General features: G+C 39.5%; 1 protein-coding gene across 5 annotated transcripts in view; it reads right to left on the minus strand.

Annotated features, from left to right (window-relative positions):
* Nucleotides 1-24,286, minus strand: part of COL15A1 (collagen type XV alpha 1 chain) — a 122,087-nt gene that overhangs the window by 26,085 nt on the left and 71,716 nt on the right. For 3 of the 5 annotated variants that reach the window (XM_066189928.1, XM_066189937.1, XM_066189921.1), the window contains 10 exons: nt 22,268-22,312; nt 19,865-19,900; nt 17,162-17,224; nt 16,313-16,348; nt 16,136-16,219; nt 9,947-10,012; nt 8,097-8,132; nt 5,521-5,583; nt 3,420-3,497; nt 3,264-3,299 (listed from right to left, as the gene is read on the minus strand). In XM_066189928.1, the coding sequence (XP_066046025.1) occupies nt 3,264-3,299; nt 3,420-3,497; nt 5,521-5,583; nt 8,097-8,132; nt 9,947-10,012; nt 16,136-16,219; nt 16,313-16,348; nt 17,162-17,224; nt 19,865-19,900; nt 22,268-22,312 (543 nt within the window). The remainder of the gene's footprint in view (nt 1-3,263; nt 3,300-3,419; nt 3,498-5,520; nt 5,584-8,096; nt 8,133-9,946; nt 10,013-16,135; nt 16,220-16,312; nt 16,349-17,161; nt 17,225-19,864; nt 19,901-22,267; nt 22,313-24,286) is intronic. The other 2 variants (XM_066189945.1, XM_066189954.1) reach the window with 2 other exon arrangements.

Genomic DNA, 24,286 nt, shown 5'->3' on the forward strand with positions numbered 1-24,286 from the left:
CTACAAACTTTCAACTGCTGTCAGCTTCCTGAAACTCACAAAAACCACAAGTGTCTAGACAACCTTTCTACATATGTGTCAGCCTTTCTGGTTTCATTTCCTTTTTTCAGTCTGCTGAAATGCTGAGATTCCCCTTCTTGCATTACTTGTTAGGTAATCTGTAGATATCTGTCTGTAGATCTCACATGGATACCACTTATGTGTGACAGTGGGTGTGTTTAACCCTTAACATGATACCTTTTCAGTGAAAAGTGATATGTACAATCATGAAAAATTTATCTGATGAAGAAGATAATTTCTCTAGCTTAAATTCATGAATTAATTGTTGTAAATTTTATCGTACTGAAACTGAAGACCTGAAATTCATAAGCAGTGACCGTATGAACATATTCATTTGTCACCACTGTAATCAGAGTTTAATGCTCACTAATGTCAACTGAAACTGCTTGAAGGTGGTAAGACTTTTATTAATCTTCTATTTTATTTCCTGTTTGAAGGTAATTTTGGCCCATGTGATCAAAGTTAATGCCTGCGTCTCAATCAGGCAAGAGATTGCTGGCAAACTGGCAGTTGTGAATTTCAATATTGTGCCCCAAGATTTCAGAATTCAACCCATCTTTCCATGATACCACATTCAGTAATGAGGTTTGGAAAAAAAAATCAAAAATGCTAAGAAGCTTTTTCCTATTTCACTCTTTGGTACCTGAGCCTTTAAATATTATGTAAATCTGAACTTTATTCAGCAGTGAGGATAATTAGAAACAGACTTCTTTTTTAGTTTAAATAAAGATCAATGCTTTAACTGGGATTTCAAATAAACATTAACAGTGCGAGTGTTGACTAAGCTGGGGCCACCTTTACTATTTTCTTTAAGTGCCAGCCCAGTCTGCCAGGTGTTTGCAACACCCTGAGAGAGAAGCCAGCAGTCACAGCTAGAAGTGAAAGAAGGAAACGTGGAAGGCGCAGGAGGCTGCTTCCTACAAAAGGAAATTTCATTTACAACAGCACAGTAGATTTGGGCAGACTGACACTGAGCTTCTTACTAAGTGCTCTCCTTCAGTGATATGCAGCCATTTGCTTCACTGACAGGGAACAGCATGATTCAACATGAAAAACGTTCTCATTTCTCCTGTGGCAGGTGCTTGGATCCAGTCTGCCTCTTCTGCCTTTACTAACAATTGTACTGAGCTCCTGACTATCCCTAGTTCTCATCTGCCAAACTGCTACTTCTCTGTAGCTCCTTGTGCTCCTAACTCCTGTGATCCTATCTTCTGCCCAGCTGAAGTCTCAAAATGACTATGGATTTGATTTTAAATTCTGGAAATTTGTGTGTGAGTCTAAGAGCAGAGAGGAACAGAGTCCCTTGCTACCTCAAAGTTGTTCTTGGACCAGAGACTCACTTGGAGCAAAGTTGAACAGAACCATTGCACTAAAACCTTTGATAAGTTATGTGTCAGAGTCTCTGGCCCGGCACTTGAAGTCTGTATATTTTTGCTGCACAGGACTCACACTCACTACAAAGGGATTTTTTCCCATGGGACAACATCAAATTGTATCACCCCCTTTAGCAGTGATGATCAAACAAGAGTTCTGTGCTAAGAAGAGAACTGGCTGAGCAAAGCCTTGAGACAGTTTCCTTTGAGATAGTGCTCCACTTTCCTGAAGTGTAAGCATTCCCACCAGTGCTGGCAAGAACTTCCTTGTCTGCATGATGAACTGTATGAAGCATCTTGTGGCAGTACAAAGAGTTTGGAGCTGAGAGGAAAAGGACATGTTTGCAGGATGCACAGCAAGTAGTAGTGAGCACAAGCCAGAACATGAGAAATTTCAAATAAATATAAGGAAAATTTTTTTTACTCCAAAGTTTGTCAAATATCTGGAATGTGCTGCCCAGACATAATGTAGAATTTCTATCCTAAGAGTTGTTGAAAACTTCACTTGACAAGTCCCTGAGTTAAAGAGACCTGCTCCAGGCAGTGATGTGCATGAGCTCCTCTCAGAAGTTTACTTTCATTCAAAGTTATTCTGCGTCAATTTGAAAGGGTAGATCACCTTGCAGTTAAACGAGGAGGAGAGGAACATCCTTTCTGGTAAGTTAGGATAGCCTCCTCAGGGTATTTTGATACACAGTTATTAAGAAAGCAGTAACTCAGCCCACCCAGTTAGCCCCTTTTGAAGACTACAGAAACGGATGTAAAAATCTCCTATGCACCTTGGTGTGCAAGAAGTGTCAGCACCTACTAACATTCACTAAGGCACAGCAGTGACCAGGCTACCTCAAAAGCAGAAACAAAGAAACATCTTTGACATCCTTGATTTTGGAATACTAGACTAGAAAAAGTTGGCACCCTAATGCTGTTGAGTCTGGGCAACTGTTCTTATTTTATAACTAATTTCTTGTGCTTTCTTACATCCTTCTGTGTCCAGTCAAAAGTATTAGACCAAATACTTGAAAGAAGGCCTCTAAATCCTGATTTTGGTACGTGATCTTACTTTACTGACTGGTGTGCAGCTTTCTCAGAATCCAACACAGTTGCAGTTTTTTGGCATTGACAGAAATTGAGCTGATGCAATTTGTTGTTTTAATGTAAATCATATAAACAGAGAATAATTTAGGTGGAAAGAGAGAGATCCTCTTGTACAACCTCTTGCTTACAAGACAAACTTGTAAATTAGGCTTGTAGGTTAGGTCATGCCACTCTACACCTTGTTCCAGAATCCATCATCTCTCTGGGCACCTATTTCTGTGTTTAATCACTTTTAACATGAGTTTTTGTCTTTATATCTAAGTGAAATTTCCCCTGCTGGAACTTGTGATCTTTTTTTTACCCTGTGCATCTCTGAGAAAGACCTGACTTGTTTTATGATTCCCTTTCAGGCTACAGCAGGGAGCAATTAAAGCTCCTCTCACTCTTTTATCTTCAGGGCTAAACAAACCCAGTTCACTCAGAGTGAACTTACATGATAAGTCATGTAAGTTTCCTAGCTCTGACGATATTTCACTGTCAGTTTAGATAGTAACAGATACATTTGTTCTATCAGAATTTAAACTGCATCAAGTCAGCAGTTCACAGCACCACATACGTAACAAACACATTCTTTTCTGAAGGACACTGTTCACCCTGAAGCATGAATACTCCTTATCATCCCTACTCAGAAGGAATGAAAAGCTAAACCAATTTACCTTTACATTTACTAACATCTGTAAGGCCAAAGCAAAGTTAAAAAGTAAAAAAAAAAATCCATCTTTTGAATCATCTTACCATTGGTCCCACTGGTCCCACCACTCCAGCTTCACCCTGTTGAGGACCAACACAGAGAGAACAATGACAAGGAGAATTCCTGTAATGTCTAGCAGAGGTGGAACGTAGCATGGCCACCAAATAATTCTGGAGGATCACAACACAGTATTAGCTCACCTTCTCTCCTTTTCTGCCTAATAATTCAGTTAAAGATCCATCAGCAGAAATGATAGCTCCTGGTTCTCCCTTTTCACCCTGCAATTATCAGAGTAGTTACTGTTTATAAGGCAGTTCCCAGTGAATCAGAAGAAGTCAAAGCAGCATTACTTTTCTTTGAAGTATGAAAGATTAGTCATGCTGTGATATCAAACAAAAAGTGGTATCAGTATGAGTAGGGTGAATCTTGATTCTGGGGAAGAAAAGAGATGATCTTTCTTAAAACATAATAAAGTACACTAAAGTTATCTCCCTGAGATGAATAAGCTCTTATTTTTCTTAAAAATACTTAAATTGCTCTCCATACAGTAATTATGTGAAACATGCTGTGTTCACAAAAGGTCTCTGCCAAAGGCAGACAGGTTATTGGTTTCTTCTTGTGTACCATCAGCTTGATGGTCAGCAAATCCTGCTGGAAATGCACTATCTTGATAGAGCACTAAATGTTCAGATTTTACTATCAGGAAAGCATGAGTCATTCTCTCTATGTGCCTGGCATGATTCAACCTCATTAACTTTAATGAAGGCCAAGTCTCAGCATCCAAACTGTGACCCTCAGTGTTCCTATTCCACCACAATGAATTATCACTTCTCGGTGCTAAGTGCATGGTTCCCACTCTGGATCTTTCAGCTGTAACTTTCCACTTCCTACTTCAGGCCGCTTGCTACAACACCTTTCTCAAGATCTCATGGAAGAAATCTGGCTTGAAGCTAGCAATTGTGTTGCTGATTAAAATGACAGTCCAGGTTATAGACCTTTCATTGAGCTCTAAGTGCTGTAACTCAGTTCTTCTCACAGATTCTTAAAACATTGTAAGTCTTTGAAGTGTACCTGAAGATACTTTGGATACTTTGCAGTCTCCCTAAGGCTTGATTGGCTTCACTGACTTTATCTTCTGTGAGAGTTTATGGACCTGAGGTTGAATTTAATGATCCTTCAAGTAAAATGCTCCTAGGTGTCTGTACAGCTTCACTGTGGTTCCCAAACTTCGTCGCTCTTGAGCATAACCCGCTGTTCACAGCTCAGAAACACCATCAGATACATCACTATGTTTTTGGTGGGTCCAAAATTAAATGCTTTCCAAGCTTTGAGCTCTTGCCAGTGTGCACACCAGAAGCAAAAAAAAAGCACCAACCAAAAAAACCCAAAAGTAAAAACCTTCACAACCTAAACAAAAATCACCCAGCTGGTTTTAAGGTTGAGCTTGATCATTTAATGCACTCTGTAAAAGAGCAGGAAACATGATAAACGGGGACTGGTATTTGTGGCCTGAGAAGTTTCCCTCTGAGCAATGATAATGCTGTTCATCTGCTACCCCATTTAAACCATAATTAAACATTTCCAAGTCTTCTATTTACTTGTGAGAAAGTGAGCTCAGCTATTTAGAAAGAATAAGCAAAAAATGTTTCTGTTTTTTGTGTTTGGTATCCCCAAGATACTAGATGTTCCTCTCCCCTGCTTCCTGAAGGTTGATAAGAAGAGGGCAAAACTGAAACAGCTGCAGTATTTACAAAAGAGCAGGGTCAGTCTTTAGTAACCTCTCAGCAGTGCTATAAAATACACACTTTTTATGAAGAAACAAGAAAAAGAATCCTGAGAAAAGAGCTCCTCAAATCTTATACTTTCTTTAGGAATTGAAAATTGCAGTCTTCATTCTGCAGGCAAAGCCCTCTCTGGCATAGCAGGAGGAAAAGATGGATTTTTTTTTTTTTAAAATTTTTTTTTTGCTTTTGGATAGGATCCCAGGGTGTCAGCACAGCAATCAGCCAGCAAGAAGAGGTCACTTCATGTTTAATGTTTAAAGAGACTTAATCTGATAAGTGGATACTGCACTGATAAATTTCAACACTGAACACTGGGACAGGAAGATTAGTTCTTGGTGGGATTATATCAGGGGATGTCATTTAGCATTTTCACATTCCACCCAGTACATTTTTCACATGAACTTGCTAAAATTACAATTCCTATCAAAATTAGAATCATTAAATTTTTAATGTCGCTAAGTACTTGTCATATAACACATTTCTCAGCATATACTTTCCCCTATGCATTTTTTCATACCTGTTGTCCTTTAGGTCCTTGTGATCCAGGCAAACCTGTGTCACCCTTTGGACCCCGAGGGCCCTAGGCAAAAAGAGGTACATATCCATAGTGATATTTGTGAAGAATATGAAGCTAGGCCATTTTACTAAATGTAAATTTCAATTAGTGGCAAACTTCAAATTAAATCACTCTGGTTGCAATCTAAGAATTCTTACAAGACTAAATTGCTCTCTGAATCAAGTTATTCCCTAGTCAGGTATCACGTAAGGAAAATCTTTTAGAAAGACCAAAATGAAAAATCCCTGATGTTTATCAGAGTGTAGATGATACAGACATTCACAAAGAGAAACATGCAAACAATAAGAGTGGAAATTCAACCTAAAATCCTCTATTTCTTCTGTAGCTGATGCTCTCTCTCTCCATGATCATTCACCCAGACTGATTTTCAACAGAATTTCTGTAGGTATATTTTTAACAGTATGTAAAACAGAAAAAAAATAGAGTATATGAAATAGAATTTATCTATTTGAAAACAAGATGATTTCTTTATCTGTTTTATGGGGAAAGCATTCCCCTCACATCAAATTGTACTTTACTATCTTCCAAGAGCATTCAGAAGCATTTTTTTGACACACCAAGATCTAAACTCAGGGCTACATAATTTCTGCATTAGTCAAGAGATAAATAAAAGACATGAGGTAAGAACAAGTATGGTGTTTTCATGTCTGTAGAAATTCTACAGGACAGACACCAAGAATTCATTCTATCACTTTCTAAATGTTATCAGCTCTTTTTCAAATTGAATGCATTTTTAAGGAGGTTTTACCCCCCTTTTTTTGGTTTTCTATGCAGCCCATAATACCCAGAACTTAGCAAGCAACTTTCTCTAGAATTTTGGGCAATTTGCCAGCATTTTGTTAATATCTTTTGTCATCTTTCCCAATTTTCTCCTTAATTGTACTCAGGCAATAGACAAAGGATCCTGAGACCATATGCATGCTCTGAACTGTAGAACAATCATAATGAGGAAAACTAATTCCATCACATTACACAGAATATGAATACAATAATTAGAACAATACTATCTGAAGTCATAAGCTAAATAGTCACAGAATCACAGAATATTCTGAGTTGGAAAAGACCTGCAAGGATCATCAAAGTCCAACTCTTGGCTCTGCCCAGGACACCCCAAGAGCCACACCATGTGCCTGAGAGTATTGTCTAAACACTCCTTGAACTCTGTCAGTTTTGTTGCTGTGACTGTTTCCCTGGGTTGCCTGTGCCAGTGCCCAATAAACCTGTGGGTGAAGAACCTTTTCCTAATATCCTCCAGCCTAAACCTCCCCTGACACAGCTTCAGGCCATTCCCTCAGATCCTGTCACTGGTCATCAGAGAAGAGAGATAAGTGCCTGCCCCTCCTCTTACCCTCACAGGGAAGTTGTAGACTCTGATGGGGTCTTCCCTCAGTCTCTTCTTCTCCCGGCTGAACAGACTGAGTGACCTCAGCTGCTCCTCACACTGCTTCCCTTCAAGGCCCTTCATCATCTTCTCAGCCCTCCTTTGGACACTTTCTAGCAGTTTAATATCTTTCTTATATTGTGGCACCCAAAACTGCCCCCAGGACTTGAGTTGGGGCTGCCCCATTACAGAGCAGAGACAATCTTCTTCCTTGCCTGACTGGTGATGCTGTGCCTGATGCACCCCAGGGCAGGGTTGGCCCTCCTGGCTGCCAGGGCACTGCTGACTCAGATTCAGCTTGCCACCAACCAGGACCCCAAGGTCTCTTTCCCTGGCACTGCTCTCCAGTGTCTCATTCCCTGATCTACATGCACAGCCAGGGTAGACAGGTGACTCCACCCCAGGTGCAGAATCTGGCACTTTCCCTTGTTGAACATCATACAGCTGGTGATCCTTCAGCCTCTGTGCAGGCTCTTTTTGCCTTGGAGGGACTTAACAGCTCCTCCCATTTTTTTTTTTTTTTACATCTGAAAACTTGGTATCCCTTAAAGTCCTGTGTCTAAGTTGTTAATGAAGATTTTTATATATGTTTATATGGCAGTCTGAGTGCAATAGGTAGGCAGCATAGCAAAAAACACCTTTTGATACTCTGGTTGTGAAATTCTTGCATGGTAGCCCTGGAATGTTATTATAAAAATCATAAATATTTCCTAAAGGATAAAATAAAAAGGGTACATCTTATAGGGCTTTTCTGTATTCTGTAGTGGTGACAAAAAAGCCTGAGGAATAACACTGTTACATATGCATCTGCAGATAACTTTTAGAAGTCAATTTGTTCCATTTGTTTCTCCCATAGGGCATAGGTTTTTCCTTAGGTAGTAGTTTTCCATGAACTACGCCCCTATTTAAACCACAGAACTGACAACGAGATAAGCATATGAGCATACTTTGTTTCCGACAGAAAAAATTTCTAACTTGGTTGGTAACTTCCTAAGACCTGCAGCACCCTATATGAAAATTTATTAGAGTTCATGCAAATTGTGTACAATATACGTTTTAATAAATATTAAACTAGATTGAAAAATACTTAAAAATCCTAAGAAATACTTCTAAATCCTAGGCAATTAATACTTACAGGAAATCCTGGTAGACCTGGCTTGCCATCTGGCCCCTGCAAAATTAAAAAACTCACATCTTTATAAACACATATTACAGACTCCCCCCAAAAAGTATGAATTTTTCATGTATTGTGTGATTTGTTTACATCAACTCATCTGCTACTGAATTAAGAACTTCATTCAGTTGATGGTAAAGGTGTGAACCTCTACAACGACCTATGCTTCTAATTTAGCATTTACTTTCAAAAACTAGCGAGACAGAGATCCAGAAAAGAATGAAAAGGGATGACATTTTCTACATATGAAAGGCATGCAACCATTATTCAGCCTCCTCTGAATCTTTTCCAGATGCCGGCACAGAGATCACAGTAGCCGTCCACCTTTCCATTTTGGTCCTAGATGTCTTTGAATAGAAAACAGAGTGTGTAGTAGGCTGTGAATAGAACCACAGATTGGGATTTGTATTGGGCACATTTAGGATTGCCCTGCTGTGGTAACTGCAAAGAGACACTTCAATTCTGGTTCAGATCAGCAGGATGTCTATTTCCCCATCCACTATGAGACCGCATCTCTCTCCTCACTAGGGTTAGAGCTTTGAGACTGAGGTTCAAATCTTTCTCACTGCAACTGCTCTTCAAGCTACAAGACCTGCTTATTTTTTTTTTTTTTTGTGGGAATGTGACTCTATCACAAAACAAAGGTTTGAATTACCTATAGCAACTGGCTCATACTATCCTGGCATCCTATTGCGTCCAGGGATTAGGGGAACCAGGTCTTTGAGAAATAAATGGAAATACTCTTACATCAAAACTCTTACCATAAGCATGGCTGGATGCAGCCTCAATAGCATGAAGTTGTCCTATGGTGTAACAAGTGGGAAAAAGCCATGCTAGGCTAGCAGAAAAAGGTTACAAGCTGCTGCTGGAGCTAATGCCCTTCTTCCCAGGTCAATGACAGATTCAGTAAATATTTGTTTTGGGACAGCTGTAATAGTAGGATACAAAGTTTTTGCAAACTTAAGCTATTTAGAGTGAAATTCTGCTATTGGCTATGAACATTCTGACTTTCCTTGTTTCATCAGGGATTGAATGTGGGGGAGATCACTGTGCTCACCAGCAAGAGAACAGATGAAATACACAAACAAGCATTCACAAATGAAACTAGCCGTAAAGTAAGTTGCTTAATTTGTGGTGGTTAAGATTTTTCAAATTGCTATATGTTGTACACTTTTGGGCAAGTTTGAATGGACTCCACAGATTGGAAAATGTAGATTTCTCTTTGGATCTAGTCCTAGGAAATTGAAATCATTACCAAGAAACATTCAGGATTTCCAGTATTTTACTGAACTATTTTGCAGCTAGAAGAGAACCTGAATTTCACATCTGTTGTTCCCTCATAAATTCGTAGTTTTTCATTCACAACTATAACTTGTGTGAGACTAAACTCATACACAGGAGCCTAGCATTTTTAGTTGAAGTCCCTAGCAGAACTGAGCAAAATACTTTTTAACCCAATGCTTTGTGACTTGAAAAACAAGAAGGAAAAAAGTGAAGAAATGTAAATCTTGGTCTCTATTTTTGCAACAGTTCTACATTTCTTTAATTCTGAGCATATAGTTCAGAATCCAATTCTGATAATCCAATTCTTATCCAAGAGATAAACCCATTTCTTTATTTCATACAAATGTGCATAAGTACTTTGTTCACATAGAACTCAGTTCTGCTGGAAAGTACTTCTGCAGAGTTTGGTGCTGAAGTTAGCAGAAACACAATTCTGAAGCATAGGAAACTCATCTCCAGTTGATACTCAAAAGGGGACAATGAAGATAGAGCAAATCAGAAGATTTAATCAAGCAGCATATACTCACTGGAGGCCCAAGCAATCCTTTAATTTCAGTAAAATTAAGCATTCCATTTGTGTCATTGAGAAGTAACTAAAAAAGGGGTTAAGAAACAGGTTATTTCAAGTTGCTTATCTGAGGCACACATACATTTTTAGAAATGTAAAATTATGTCTTTATAAGTATGAAAAACCAAACATAAATAAGGCCACAGAAATGGCTCTCTACTTCTAATTTTCTTTATACATCTGGAATAACAAAACCTGGAATTTCTATTACATTTCTTCAGTAAAGAATGCTTTCAGAAATTTAATCAACTGACTCATGATTTTAACTTGAAAGCTATGACACCAAATTTTGCAGCATGAAGCCATTTCTCCTCAGCAAGATAAAGATCAAATGGAGGTTTTATGCTCCAGTATTTCACTGGCATTCTAAGATAGTAAATCAGTCTGAGCATATTCATCCTCTGTTGCAGAGCTGAAGTTTTAATTATATTCTGGCCATGTCTGCATCACACCATGCAGTGCCATGCTGTGATCCCTAAGTCAGTTCTGATCATGCCACTGTGTCTGAAACCAGCTTGGAACCCCAAACTGTGATGTGGAGCAGCTCCTCTGCTACCCAGCTCTGAGTCTCAAGGTGCCTGAACGGCACTGCTTGCCACTGTGTAATTGCACTCCTGTTATCCTGCTTCCTATCCTGGAATTGGTGAGCTCCCCATTAGCCCAGGCATTTCTGCATAACTCAATTACAGAATCATAATAATGAAGGTGGACAGGGACCTTTGGAGCTGTTGTCCAACACTCCTCAGTGCAGGCCTAAATGGATCAGGTCACTCAGGCACTTGTCCAGTTAATTCTTGAACACCTCTAAGGATGGAGATGCCACTAATATTTTTGGAAATTAGAATATTTGATTATCGTCAGGGTAAAAAAAGTTTTACTTATATTTGGTTGGAATTTCCCTTTTTCTAACTTGGGCCTGTTGCATCTTGTAATATTTTCATACATCTGCAGGAAGATGCTGCTCCCATGTTCTCTGTATCCTCTGATTATGTAGTTGTAGACAGAAACAAAGTCTCTCCTTAGCCTGTTTTTAGCCAGGCTGATCAGACCCAGTTCTCTCAGTGCTCTGGTCCCCTGAACATCTTGGCAGCCCTGGATGGGTCTTGCTTCATTATGTCAATGGCTTTCTTGTGCTGGGGATCTCACAGCTGGAAACAGTATTCCAGAAGCGGTCTTGTGAATGCCAATCACAACTCCCTGAGTCCATCAGTATAGCTAATTTTACACCTATTTTATCATTCTCTTATCCACTTCATAGGCCATCAGTTTGATGATAGCAAGACTATGGGAGACTGCATCAGAAGCTTTGCTAAAGTCAGGGTCTACAAATTCAGTGCCCATCCCTTGTCTACCAAGAAGCAGTGATTTTGATCAGGAACAAACTGCCATTAGTAAATCCATGTTGGCTGCTTCCCATCAGATTCTTGTCCTGATGTTACAATTAGGCTTTCATTTTTGTTTCAGATAGCTAACTTTCTGGTTTAAATAGATGTTCCCAATATTGCATCACATGCTCTTAGAGAACAGTTCAAGATGGACAATATGTAAGTGCTTCCTCCACATAAATGTTTTAGGTGAAAAGATACACTTTTTTTTTCGTAATTTCCTTCATTCCAATGGTCCCATTTGACACTTTAGTCTTGTTTTGGATTCAGAAGTATTCCTGAATCTCCTTGGAAGCTTGAAATGGTGCGTTTGTTTAGTAGGCAAGCCATGCCATCCATTTCAGTATAGGGCTCTGTGTGAAGCAGCATATTCCCCTTCAATGAAAGGGAATGAAAATCCGAATTTCACAAGGCCAGGCCAGGGCCTGCCTTCAGGTGACAGGGATTTAGTTAGCACATGAATAAACACGTTGTCACTGAAGTTTTGTGAGATTTGAATGCCTCTTTTTCTGCCTGCAACCATGTGCAGATCAACACTATCACAATATTTTTCAACATTTGTTATGAATACAGTATCCAGGAATTGAGTTTGAAACTACCCTGCTTTGAATAGGTGGTTTTGACCATAGGTCCTCCAGAGATCAGCTCCAATATTCTTTTGAGTCTCTGAATACTATTTTTCGAATCCAGATCACACATCCCATCCCATCCCATCCCATCCCATCCCATCCCATCCCATCCCATCCCATCCCATCCCATCCCATCCCATCCCATCCCATCCCATCCCATCCCATCCCATCCCATCCCATCCCATCCCATCCCATCCCATCCTATCCTATCCTATCCTATCCTATCCTATCCTATCCTATCCTATCCTATCCTATCCTATCCTATCCTATCCTATCCTATCCTATCCTATCCTATCCATGTCATCTGAGCATGGCGGTGTATGGTCAGCTTTCTGTACTTTGAGGTCATGTTGAATAATTCATACAGCTAAAGTTTGCTGCTTCTACTGAGTGCTTCTTTTTGCTCCCTGTCCTCATGTTCTACAAAAACCACTGGAAAATTGCCAAGTAAAAGTAGAATTTAGATCCTACAGGCAGCACTGCATTTATAGGCTGCATGAACTCTGCTGCACTCTTCAGGGGTAGTATGATGCCCTTGGTACCACTCTACTTCCAGTTCTACACAGCCCAGAAAAGGAACAGGACACGGGCTGCAACTTTATTGACAGTAATAAAAAAGTCCTACTGCTGCAATTGTTCTGCTTTATCTGGTGGCAGAAATCCAGGAGCCCTGGGTTTACACGGCCTTTTCACTGTGGAATCACTCAGTATTCATTGTTTTTGGGCTCAATCCAAACTTTGGGAAAAGAATCCCAAAGGCTTTGCTGAGTTTGGAATCAGGCACATTGTATATTTTACACATACAGTTGATCTGGAAATGAAGTCAGAAAACTGTACATAATGCTGAAGAAGATTTGAAAACAAAAGGTAGGAGACTGATGATTAGAGGAAAAGATTGCGCGCTTCACAACCTCCTCCAGGTATATAATTATTTATCTTTGGGTTTGGGTGTGCAAACAGCTTTAATAACAACAATCCAGCAATATAACTCTTCAACACATTGAATTAGTTCAGAATGTGCTGACTACAATAGTAAGGACAACATACATATTTTCTTCACTGTCATGTTTTAGGATGATTGCACTGGTTTCTAAGCAAACCTTCAACTTTTCATCCCAAAGGCGTGAGTATGGCCTTGTCAGAATTATAGAAAGAGCAGACTGACATCTGCTTTACACCCTCAACATTAACCTTTCTTTGTGACTTTTGTTTCTTGTACCTAAACTATGGGTGAATAGTGGTGGCCAAAGATAAAGGTTTAAAAGTTTGAAATTTAAATTCAATAACATTTCTCTATTCAAAATTACTTCTGAACTATACCAAACTAAATTTGTGTGATAAAATCATAGCAACAAATATTATGGTTTTCTGGATATCATGATTGCATTAATGAAAATGCACTGAGTGTCAGCAACTATCTTCTGAAAGAGTGAAATAACCAATAAGGATAAGAAATATTGACTTTAGGAATATCAAACAGCAGCACAAAGAGGGACACTTTTTTTAAAAACATGACGGGTCAGAGCAGACATCCTGATCAATCACAGGAGGCAACAGAGGAGGCAGCAAGGACAGGAAGCCTCTGAGACCCACACTGCTGGTGGGAGCTGCAGAAGTCTGGAAATGGATAGGTTCCATTGCAGACCTCAGTTTTACCCTAATGCATATTTTCATGGTATGAGAAGTGGTTCTTGAAGGAATCAAATCCTCTCCATTCACATAGGTACCAGGTGAAATGAGAAGGAAACCAAGGTCCACTTTTCAGTGCAGCTCAATCAATGTGCTATCAGCCAGAGACTGGTGAGGCCTGGCCCTGAGCCAGAGCTGTCTGTGTCAGCTCTAAATATTTCAACAGTGCTGAAACTGCACTAACTCTTTATTTACTTTTATTTTCATCAAACAGCATAAAGTCACTTTAGGTGTAGCCACAGAACCCTTCTTAAGAAAACTTCCTTCCAGCTCTGATGGACCAGTCCACTGGGCTTCTGTAACCCAAGAAGTATTGTTCTTGGCTACACAATGGTTAAATGAATGACCCTGACCTGGAGAGTGTGCCCTGTGGTTCACTCAGATCACTGATCTCTGCTGCTCTACCCGCAACAAGCCAATATCCACATTACAACAGCTGGCAGTGTTATTTATTTTAGTTCTGCAATTCCAACTGCAATTGATAGGTCTGCTTGCAATAGTTCATTTCCATATTTGAAGCTTACTACGAAAGATGAGAGACTGAGTCAACAAAACACACTTGGATAATTTAATGTCTATCTCAGCAAACTTATTGCAAACAAATGTCCTGTTCTTACACAAACATTTGTGAGATAGGAAGAATTCAATGTCATACATAATGACAAATAATTCCACACACGTTTAATTAACTGTATCAAAATCCAGTACACCAAGTCCTCAGAGAAATCTTCTGATTAACAGTACAGAGGATTTGATGGCTCATGCTGTGCCTCCCTGGAACACCTATACTACAAATGTATATAAAGCCATAAATGCTCTCAATTTTTTAAAAGAGCTTACTTCTAAAACCCAAAAGTACTTAGAGAAAGAAATGGGTTTCTGTACGGATTTGTAATGCACCTAATGCAATACAGATTCTACCAGGCTCTATACATTTCTGTAATACATGGTAAAAGTAGTTCATCCAGGGGATCTGGAGGATTCAGAGGAAGCACTTTAGGTTTTTTCAGACATAGCTACATGTTTGACCGATGTGTGGACTGTGACTAGTGCAGGTAGTGAGACATCCAGCTCCAGCAAGTGTCATTATTTTATGTCAGCTTCAAAAATCTTTTTGTGTTCTTTATATGTACTGTCCTGCCTCTAAGGCTCTCACAGTGGTTTTTTTTTTTTCAAGTAATAATGAGCTATGGAACAACACCTTAAGGTTCATTTTTGCTGCAAACAGAGCTATTTAGTCACTGATAAGTCACTGATAAGAGTGCCCCACAGTGGCACCGTGGCAAGGCTGTGAGAAAGAACATGAATTTTATATTAGTATTTCTATCATACTATTGAGCAGCACCCCAGAAACTTCAACAGAATTGTGATAAAGTGTAGAGCTGCTGAAAGTCCCTCTATGAGCAGGATGTTGAACAAGATCCTCACACTGCCAACATTCCTATGGATCTATAATTCTGCTCACCAAGACTAGGGATCCAAGATCCTAGTATTCTGCATGGATTCCCAGTAAATTCAGTAACGAAAAGAAACACTTCTCTTGGGCCAGGTGACATGGCCTACGGGATGCAAATTAATGCTACATTTCCTATTGGTAGCAGAAGCCTAAGTGAAAGTCCAGTTGTTTCAGGCAAAAAAGGTTATGTGTAGTTCAGCTTTATGATAATGGTGGTGCCAAGCTCCCCTTAACAGAGATTTCTCAGCTGGGCATTTTCTCGTCTTGCAATTACAAAACACTTCTTACTACCCTTACATGCATCCCTATGGACTCATCTGGCTGGTTTAGGCACCTCCAGCTCTCAGAGGTGAAGTTTTCTGCAGTCATTTACAGTTCCTCCGGATCATAATGTCATACCAAGCCAACTACTAAGATTTTGTTGTCAGCTCCAAGTGGGATTCATCCTAATCTCCAGCCTTCATAACTGCTAATAGTACTGTTTTTGCAAAGGTTGATGTACACACAGCACAACTAACTGAAAATATACCTGCATCTAAAGCATACTGGAGAGTTTTTATGGGCTTCTACTATTTTACCCTTTGAGGGTTCCAGTGTCAGTGCTCTGGTTTGTACAGTGGACAACTGTCAGGAAACAACTCTCTCCCACATACTGCTGTGCCACAGGTGCTTTGCTTTGTTAAATATTCCCAGTTTTGTGTTTCTCTTTAGATTTTTATTTGATGTTCCCAACTTCTGCACCATCGCCTAAAGAGTTTTTGTGAAATGCTCAATATGACCTCATAATTCTTGTAGGTAAGCTCTTTACCCATTTTCTTCCAATCTAATCTTTTCAAAACAAATCCATTTGATACAGAGACATATGGAGATTCTTTTGTTTTGAGGAGTAGACTTATGACATGAATGTGCGCAGCAGAGTTTCCAGCATGTTAACCATTTTTGCCCTCTTCTGTGTAAGGGAAGTTACAGACCTCAGCATTGACACTTACCTCAGGTATGGCCATGACTGGTCCCGGTGGTCCTGGTGGTCCAGGTGGTCCCACAACACTGTTCCCATCCTGACCTGGTTCCCCCTATTTCAAAAGCATCACATGTGGGAAACCCATATATTAAACACTACATTTCACATAGGTTTTTCAAAAAGAATGAAATCCACACAATCTCACCCGAGGTCCTGGGTCACCCTTCTCTCCTTTTGGACCCTGTAGGTGATAAAAAAGAGCATAAGTGATTTAAAAGGGGAAATTATGAAATGTGCTCTCCCTTGCTTCACAAAAAACACAGCAGTGAATTGCATATACAGAACAATCAAACCCCAGCTCTCAAAGCACAGACTTCTAGAAGCAAGTGGGCACAAAACATTTCATTAGCTCAGAATTAATCCAGTGAACCTTTCTTTCACTTCACTGAAATCAGCCATCCCTGGCTCTGCTGTCCTTTTCCAGCATCAACCACAATAGTTGTGTTTGGGATTTCCTGGGGGACCAGATAGGAGAAGACAGGGGACCTAAACTGTCATCTTTCAGGCAGCTTATTTCTAAACTTGATCAGCCCCTCTGTAGAACTCCCTGTGCTGGAAATGCAGACATTTCGTCTGGCACAAGTGAGAGGAAGGCGCCAGGGGACAAGCCATGGGACTTCCCAAGCAAAGCACACTGTAATTCTCAAGGGTCTGAAGCATGAGAAATACATTAAAATCTCCTATGAGTCTGCTGGCTTTTCTCTAATTAAAGGAAGAGCTGATTTCTGAATAATTAAAAGCAGAAGGAGCATTGAGGAATCAGAACTAGCCTCTGGAGATGCCTGAATCTCTTCTGACTGATGAGGGAGGCATGGGCAAGGTACACTCTGCTACTGTGTTTTTTGTCTGAGGTAACTGCTCTAGGTTAAGCAGCACAAACACAGCCCCAGCTCTTCACACTCTGCTAGCAAGCACTGATCCTACTGGTCCTTCAGAGGTAGGTATGAGAGCCAGTGTGTGTTAGGTGATCACAGATTATGATAACCCTACTCACCACTTCTCCGGGATGCCCAGCAATGCCAGGAGAGCCTGGTTTTCCATCTGTGCCCGGCATCCCCTGCCACAAAACCCATACTATTATTCTCTCTGAGAACTGAATGTTAAACTGCATTCAGTTTCATACAAGCAGGAGGCTGCCATTGCGGAGGGACATGATGCAGTTCTCAACGGGCTGGTGGGCAGGTTTGGGGGAGGCTCACTATCTCATTAGTCATCTGCTCTCTCCACTCCTCCTGCTCTTTCCCCCTCCCCAGAGTAGGTTTATGGCTTTTTTTCCCCATGCAGCTTCAATCATTTTTCACTGCTTCCACCCTTGCTTAGCAAGAGGGTAAATTTCACTGCTTTCCCCCAAAATATATTTGATGAGTTATTTCCACCCTTCAGTTAAATGACTCTCAAGCTGGAGGAAGAGAAAGGATGTAGACATTGGCATTGGATATAGACAGCAGTCAATATGCAGGGCAAAAAACCCCCCCCTGCTGTATTTTAATACAGGCCTGTATATGACTGCTGGGATCTGACAGCTACTCTGTTCTATGGGAAAAACAGAAGCAGTAATGATGATGCAGTTTGCCCTGAGAAAAATGTATAAAAGAAGGTTATAATTCTTAAAAGACCAGATAAACAGCGAGCTACACTTTTTGCATCTGTTTTTCTCTGCATCATATGAAAGAGCAAAGGAAATGACACAGAGCAGCCTAGTGATTCATCCAAGGGATCAATTACTCCTGTTAGCTTGTTTTTGTGGTGGGGTGTTTTGTTTTGTATGTGTTTTTTTTTGGTTTTGGTTTTGGTTTTGGTTTTGGTTTTTTTACTTTGAGAGTTCTTTTATTTGTTTGGGTTCTGTTTTTTTTTTTCATTTTGGTTTTTGGAAAATACTGTTTTGTTTCCAACTTTTTTCTCTGCTTGAGGAAAATATTTTTGTGTTTTAACAGTAAATAGTACCACCATAAGAGATTTAATGTGCCTGCTTCATTAAGAAAGGATATTCTCATTGCTATTTCTGTTTTTTGTCAATGGTCAGTGAAGCATGTGGGTCAGGAATAAAGTTTGATTTCTGAAGTACTCTATTCTTCATTATAGAAACAATTTTATAGACAAGATAAAGGGTGTGTGAATGCTAATGGAATTTAGGCATCAAAGCAACTACAGGGATTTTGGTATCTGCATGAGCAGTAAAAACGGTACTTAAGTCTTGATACTTACTTGGGACATAAGTCTCTCAAGTGCTTATGGAAAATTATAAGTATCTATCTACAGCAAAGGTAAATGGGCAGAAGAAATAACCTTGGACCAACAGCATTTCCGCAACAGAATATTGTCACTTCAGGCATGTTGGTACTTGCCGGACAGCTTCCTACCATTAAAAACTCTGAATAATTTCTCCTATTAGTTTTCCTAACAAAATTTAAATGGGAAGAAAAGATCCAGGATAGCTAAGATAGTTTAGTGCAACTAATGTATCCAGAGACATCCTTATTTCTAACTCCCTTCACATTTTAAGAATGTAGCTCATTGCTCGGGTATAAAAGGAAAAAGATATTTGTTAGTCTGATGGTTAAAGAGATAAATTACTTATTTTTTAAATGATCCTGTAGTCACTCCACTTAAAATAGACACATATTTCAAATACATCTATAATATAAAACAATAATAATTACTAGAAAAAAGACCTCAGAAGAAAGGATATTTAGTCATAATAATAAAGAAAATATTCTATAGTCTCAAACAGATTAACAGGAGTTAAACTACTGTCCTGTGTGTCAATGCATCAGCTTTAATTATCATGCTGACAAATATCTGTGTGAAATGACAACACTCAAAATATGTACAGCAGATGGAATTTATGGCAAGAAGAGTCCTGCTACATTGTTGATATTTTTTAAAAATAAACAAGCAGATGCTACTAAAAGATTGTGATAATACTCTTGTAAACACTCAGCAAGCATAACTGCATTTATCTTGTTTCCTAGAGCAAATTTTTATTTCAGGGCTGTCCCAAATGCAGGAGTAGGATATTTTATTTTATTTTATTTTATTTTATTTTATTTTATTTTATTTTATTTTATTTTATTTTATTTTATTTTTTATATTTTACTTATTTTATTTTCTATGAGTCACATCAGCGCTCTCTGCTGGCTTATGCCTGCAAAAGACACTCAGGTCAGACAGGGACCAGCAAGGAGCAGCACAGTCCCAAACAGGAGTTTTGGGGTGGGCTCCGAGAGGAGTTCAAAGCAGAAGAGGCAGGGATAATGATTGACATGAGCCTACTACTGTGACACCGACCTATGTCATGGGTGGGGGCACTCTGGTGTGGGGTGACAGCTACACACCACCATAGGAAGGAACAGGGGGCAAGTGGGACTTAGTTTTCTGTCTAAGCTTTGCTGATTTACATCTTTGTTGTGGTGAAAATGCAAAGGGCCTTGCAAGATGCCTTTGAAGACATGCACCTTTTAGATGCAATTTTAGATGCAATTTTAACCACATTTTAAGCAGAAGTCTTAAGCACCAGGTTATACTGGCTCCTGATACTCACAATTCACCAGAGAAAGGGGTTTGTGAAGCCATCCTGGGCTTTAATATGCTGACAGATACAAGAAATGTTTATTATCCCCTAAGTGCATTAAGAGATGAAAGGAAAGAGAGGAAAGAAACAACTATGGTGTTAGATCAGGTTAAATAAACTTCCCACCTTTGAACCTGGTGGACCTATGTTGCCTCTTTCTCCCTGAAACAGAGACACAATAGGGCTCAAGTATTAGCGAGCAGTAATTGCAAGGATTTTAAACATGTATGCTGCTTTCCTTAAAAACAAAGGAACCAAATGAAATGAAACGATTAGTAAAAACATGGCATATTTTTGGTAAAGTGATGCTCAGTATACATTTGTGATTTGGTTCTGGGATTTTAACCACCCAGTTGCCACCCGCATCTGAAGAGTTTGTGGTCACGACTCATTATTTTTGCTGAGCATTGACCAAGATACATGCCTGAAACTTCATTTTGATGTCTGAAATCAGCAGCTCATAGTAACATTCTCCAGATGTACCGCTGCAGCCATGACCTTATGCCTCCACAAGGGACTCACCATCTTCCTCCAAAACAGCTAATGCAGTGCCCCCACACTGCTGCTCTCTCCACCTACCCAGGCACTACGTCAAACCACCAGTGAAATAATGAACACTACACTGTTCCTCCTTTGGGACTGATTCTGCAGGATTTTGGCCCTAAGTAGACACAGTTCCTCAATTTTGTAACAGACAGAGGACATCCAGTTTAGTTTATTTCTTTGGAAATAGAGAATATAAACTGGAATAAATCAGCCATTGCCTCAAATGTTTATGCTTATACTGCTTTTTGGGAGTTCTTAGATTCAAGTGTGTGAAGACTGTAGGCTGTTTTTAAATGAAAACAGCTTTTCATAATAATAAAATTGAAAGCAGAATTTGGATCCATGCTTACGTGATAGGATTGAGAGAAAATTGATCATAGCTGGTCTTCTCTGACAGTTGTACTCGTCTGGGGTATTTAAAGGATGGAAGATGCACGAAACAGAACTATACCTTCAACTCCTCGTGATGCATTAGCTCCTAGATTTGGGAAGTGGGTGGTTGTTGTATTTTGCCACTGTTGCTTAGTGAAGTCGTTTATAATCATGGAAAGTGGGTGTAAAATTCATCCCCACGAGAATGACAGTGTATTAAGGCCACTTTATATTAATTTTGCCATAGTGTACCTGGTTTTGTAAGATGTCAGGCAATAGCACGTTCCTTTCTGTTTCTCTGGTATCTTGGGGATGAGTGACACATGATTAAACCAAGGTGAAGGGGAGGTCTCTTGGCCAAGGTTTATGACTATCTCTACCGCTCCAGCCCCTTTCATAAATCCTAGGAATCATGTTACTTCAATTTCTGAAATCTTTGTGAAGCAACATTTCTTAGAGACAAAATTTCTAGCTAAGGGCAGAAAATAATTTTTTTTAAAAAAATGTATTTTCAGCGTGGAGACTCGGCACCTACTCATGTGCACAGAGCAGCATCATGTGAAAGCACATCTATTCTTGCCAGTCCACCGCAGTATCACTCACCAACACATGCTGTGCAAACTGCCATTTTTTCACTCATAAGTTATGTGCTCCAGCAGTAACAGGAGTAATACCCAACGGAGGGACCTTTTTCAGCCCTAGAAGCTGAGCTTTACAGACTCTAGACAGAGGGGCCTGGCCAGATCTTTGGTGGCTGTTGTGCTAGGAATTAGATGCATTCCGTTATTGCCAGCATTGGGCAGCCAGTGATTAGTGCTGGGTGTAAATTCAGGGGAAAATTTCATGGGGAGAGAATGGACACTGCCACATCTCATCTTCCATTTCCTGCTCTTTCAATGCTACTGTTATTTCCCAGGGCAATGAAGACCTCAAATTTCTTTGACTTCACATTTAAGGTGTTGTCATGCTGTACTGTTACCCTGAGTGGTACTCGAGCTTTACATAGAAATAGGAAAAGCCTCTTCCTCTCTAAGGACCCATTCTGCAAATCTGCCCTTTTCTTCTGCGATTTTTCATCTCCATTTTTTTCCTCATGAGCTACACAACCAGTAGCAGCATCAAAGTGGAAAAAATCAGTCACTTCTAAGCTCAAATAAAACCAAGGCAAAGTAGTCACCCTTTCTTTCCCTGAGCCCCTTCCAGAATGTTTTCCTATTGCCTTCTGGGATCAGAAGGCCTCCTCATGCAGATTTCTCTTTCAACAGCATACATGTCACCTCTCAGGGACCAGAGTGACATATAAATGTGCAACAAAGAGAAATTGCCAAATGTCCAAAAAAAAAATTTAACAAAGATGCCATGGAATGCAATCGCCCAGTTAATATTTACTCACTGCTCTTGTTGGATGTGAAATAATTCTAATAACCTTCATTCTAATAACATTCTACATAGATATCCAGTGTAAATGGGAACAAAATTTGCCCCAACTTAATCAGCATATGAATTTTAAATGAATACTGTTATGTTCAGGAAAATTCTGGGAATATAGAAATAAAAAAATATAAAAAATAGATGCCAAAGCAGTATAGGTTATATTCCAGGTGTTTTTACCTTTGGTCCTAATAGCCCATGCTGTCCAGGTCTTCCTGCAGAACCCTATAAAAATACAGTGAATTTACTGGTGAATCCACATGGCCCTTAAAAATAAATTTTTTTCAGAAAAAAATTTAACTCACAACCACAACTGTTACAAAAAACAATGCTGCAGACCTGTAGTATTAACAGAGAGCAATAAAATGTACTTTTTCTTACAAATGCAACTTTAGTTGTCACTTCATGCTATACATATTTTTAGAAAATATTAGAAATAAATTTATCCAAGTGCATTTGTTGTGATGGATTGCTTTCAACTGCCTATAATTTTTTGAATTTGCACACTTGGCTAAAATTAAGATATGCCATCAGTTTAGAGGCAACAGTCTTGCTAGGTTTAAAAGCAATTTTGCAAAAAGTTTGTTTCAAAAAACATTTGGAAATTCAAATTCCTTTCATGTCTATATGGTGACATGGGTTGTAAAGAACAGTTATGGCTCTTTGATGGTAAAATGGACAGCAATTAATTATTGTTCATTGTAGAAAGTTGAATGGAAGAGAAAGGAATTCAACAAAGTGATTGAATTGTCTTTATCTGGCATATGAAGGCACTAATAAATGGTAATGCTAAATAATGAGAAGACACCAATGAAACTTTACACTGATCAGTGGAAGAAAAAAATAGAAACCCTGGAAATGAGGGCTGAGCCGTCAGAAAAAAAAAATCTACTTCTACTTCAAACCACAACCACTACTTTCTGATAAAATATTAATAGAACTCTCAACAGATACAAAGACAGTGCCAATAAATTTAATTTATTTCCTAGCAGCAGTTTTGAGCTGCAGCCCCCTTGGAAACAGGTTTTCTGATTTCACCTAAACATCACTGGGTACTCTGGAGTTGTGATAAGGTGTAAATGGCTGATGATGCAGTGCCAGTAAGTATATAAAAGCATTTTCATAACTACAGCAGAATTCTTATTTTTCTTATCTTTTTCTCATCTGCCTTCTGTACTGACTCAAACTGCAGACTAATTAAACAGTAACAGGAAAATTTTGTTCAACTGCAACAAGGCATTTTTTGAATATTTATAGCTGAGTGACTTGGAAACAATGCCTGTTATAAAACCAAATGTGACAGAAAGGCTGTGACTAAGGCAGGTCAGAATGTGCAATTTTGGCCCTGGTTGTGGACACCTTCTTGTTTCAGCTAGCAGATTCAATACTTATTTTTGTTAGCGTATTTTTGTGATATTTTTAGTATCTAGGAAAAAACGTAAGAGGGGGCAAAATTCTCTAAGCTATCAGCTACAACTTCAGTGACTCCCAATTACTAGTACTTTCAACCAGTACAGTAAAGAGCTGCTCAAAGTCACTCTTGCCTCCAGTGTTCATTTGGTGCCTGATGATTCATGGAATCACAGGCACAGGATTGTACAGGCCTGTGGAGGCCATCTAATCCAGTTACGTTTCTGTCCAGGAAAGTCTCGATAACTCCAAGACCAGACCAGACCTTCTGCAACCTCCCTGGGCGAATTGCCCCAGCCCTGCACCAACCTTCTAGTGAACAGCCTTCTCCTAAGGCTTAGCCTGAACATCACAAGCTGCAAATTGTGACCACTGTCCCTTGCTGCCCCATCTGGCACTACAAGGAACAGTTTGGCTTCATCATACTTGCACTTGCCCCTCAGAGACTCATAAGCAGCTACAGGATCATGCCTTTGTCTCCTTTTGTTGCCAGACTAAACCACTGGAGCACCTTCTACTGTTAAGGATGACAATAAATCCAAAGGATCTGATTGGTACTGATACAATATATTCCCATATTCCCTACTTGATGATTTAAGTGGCCCACACTAGCAAAAAATCTCCTGAGACACACTGATGGAGAAAAAAGCATCCCTTTGTGTGTGACATTGCTTCCATGCTACTGGGAACAAATTTTTAGTTTAAAGGTTGCATGTCGTATTACACACATTTGATTGTCAAACTATAACATTTCAGTTTCATCTTCATAAGTGTGATTCACCTTCATAT

The sequence above is a fragment of the Chamaea fasciata genome, unplaced genomic scaffold (assembly GCF_029207755.1).
Source record: "Chamaea fasciata isolate MVZ Bird 193981 ecotype frontalis unplaced genomic scaffold, bChaFas1.0.hap1 SCAF_1, whole genome shotgun sequence".
Classification (NCBI taxonomy): domain Eukaryota; kingdom Metazoa; phylum Chordata; class Aves; order Passeriformes; family Sylviidae; genus Chamaea; species Chamaea fasciata.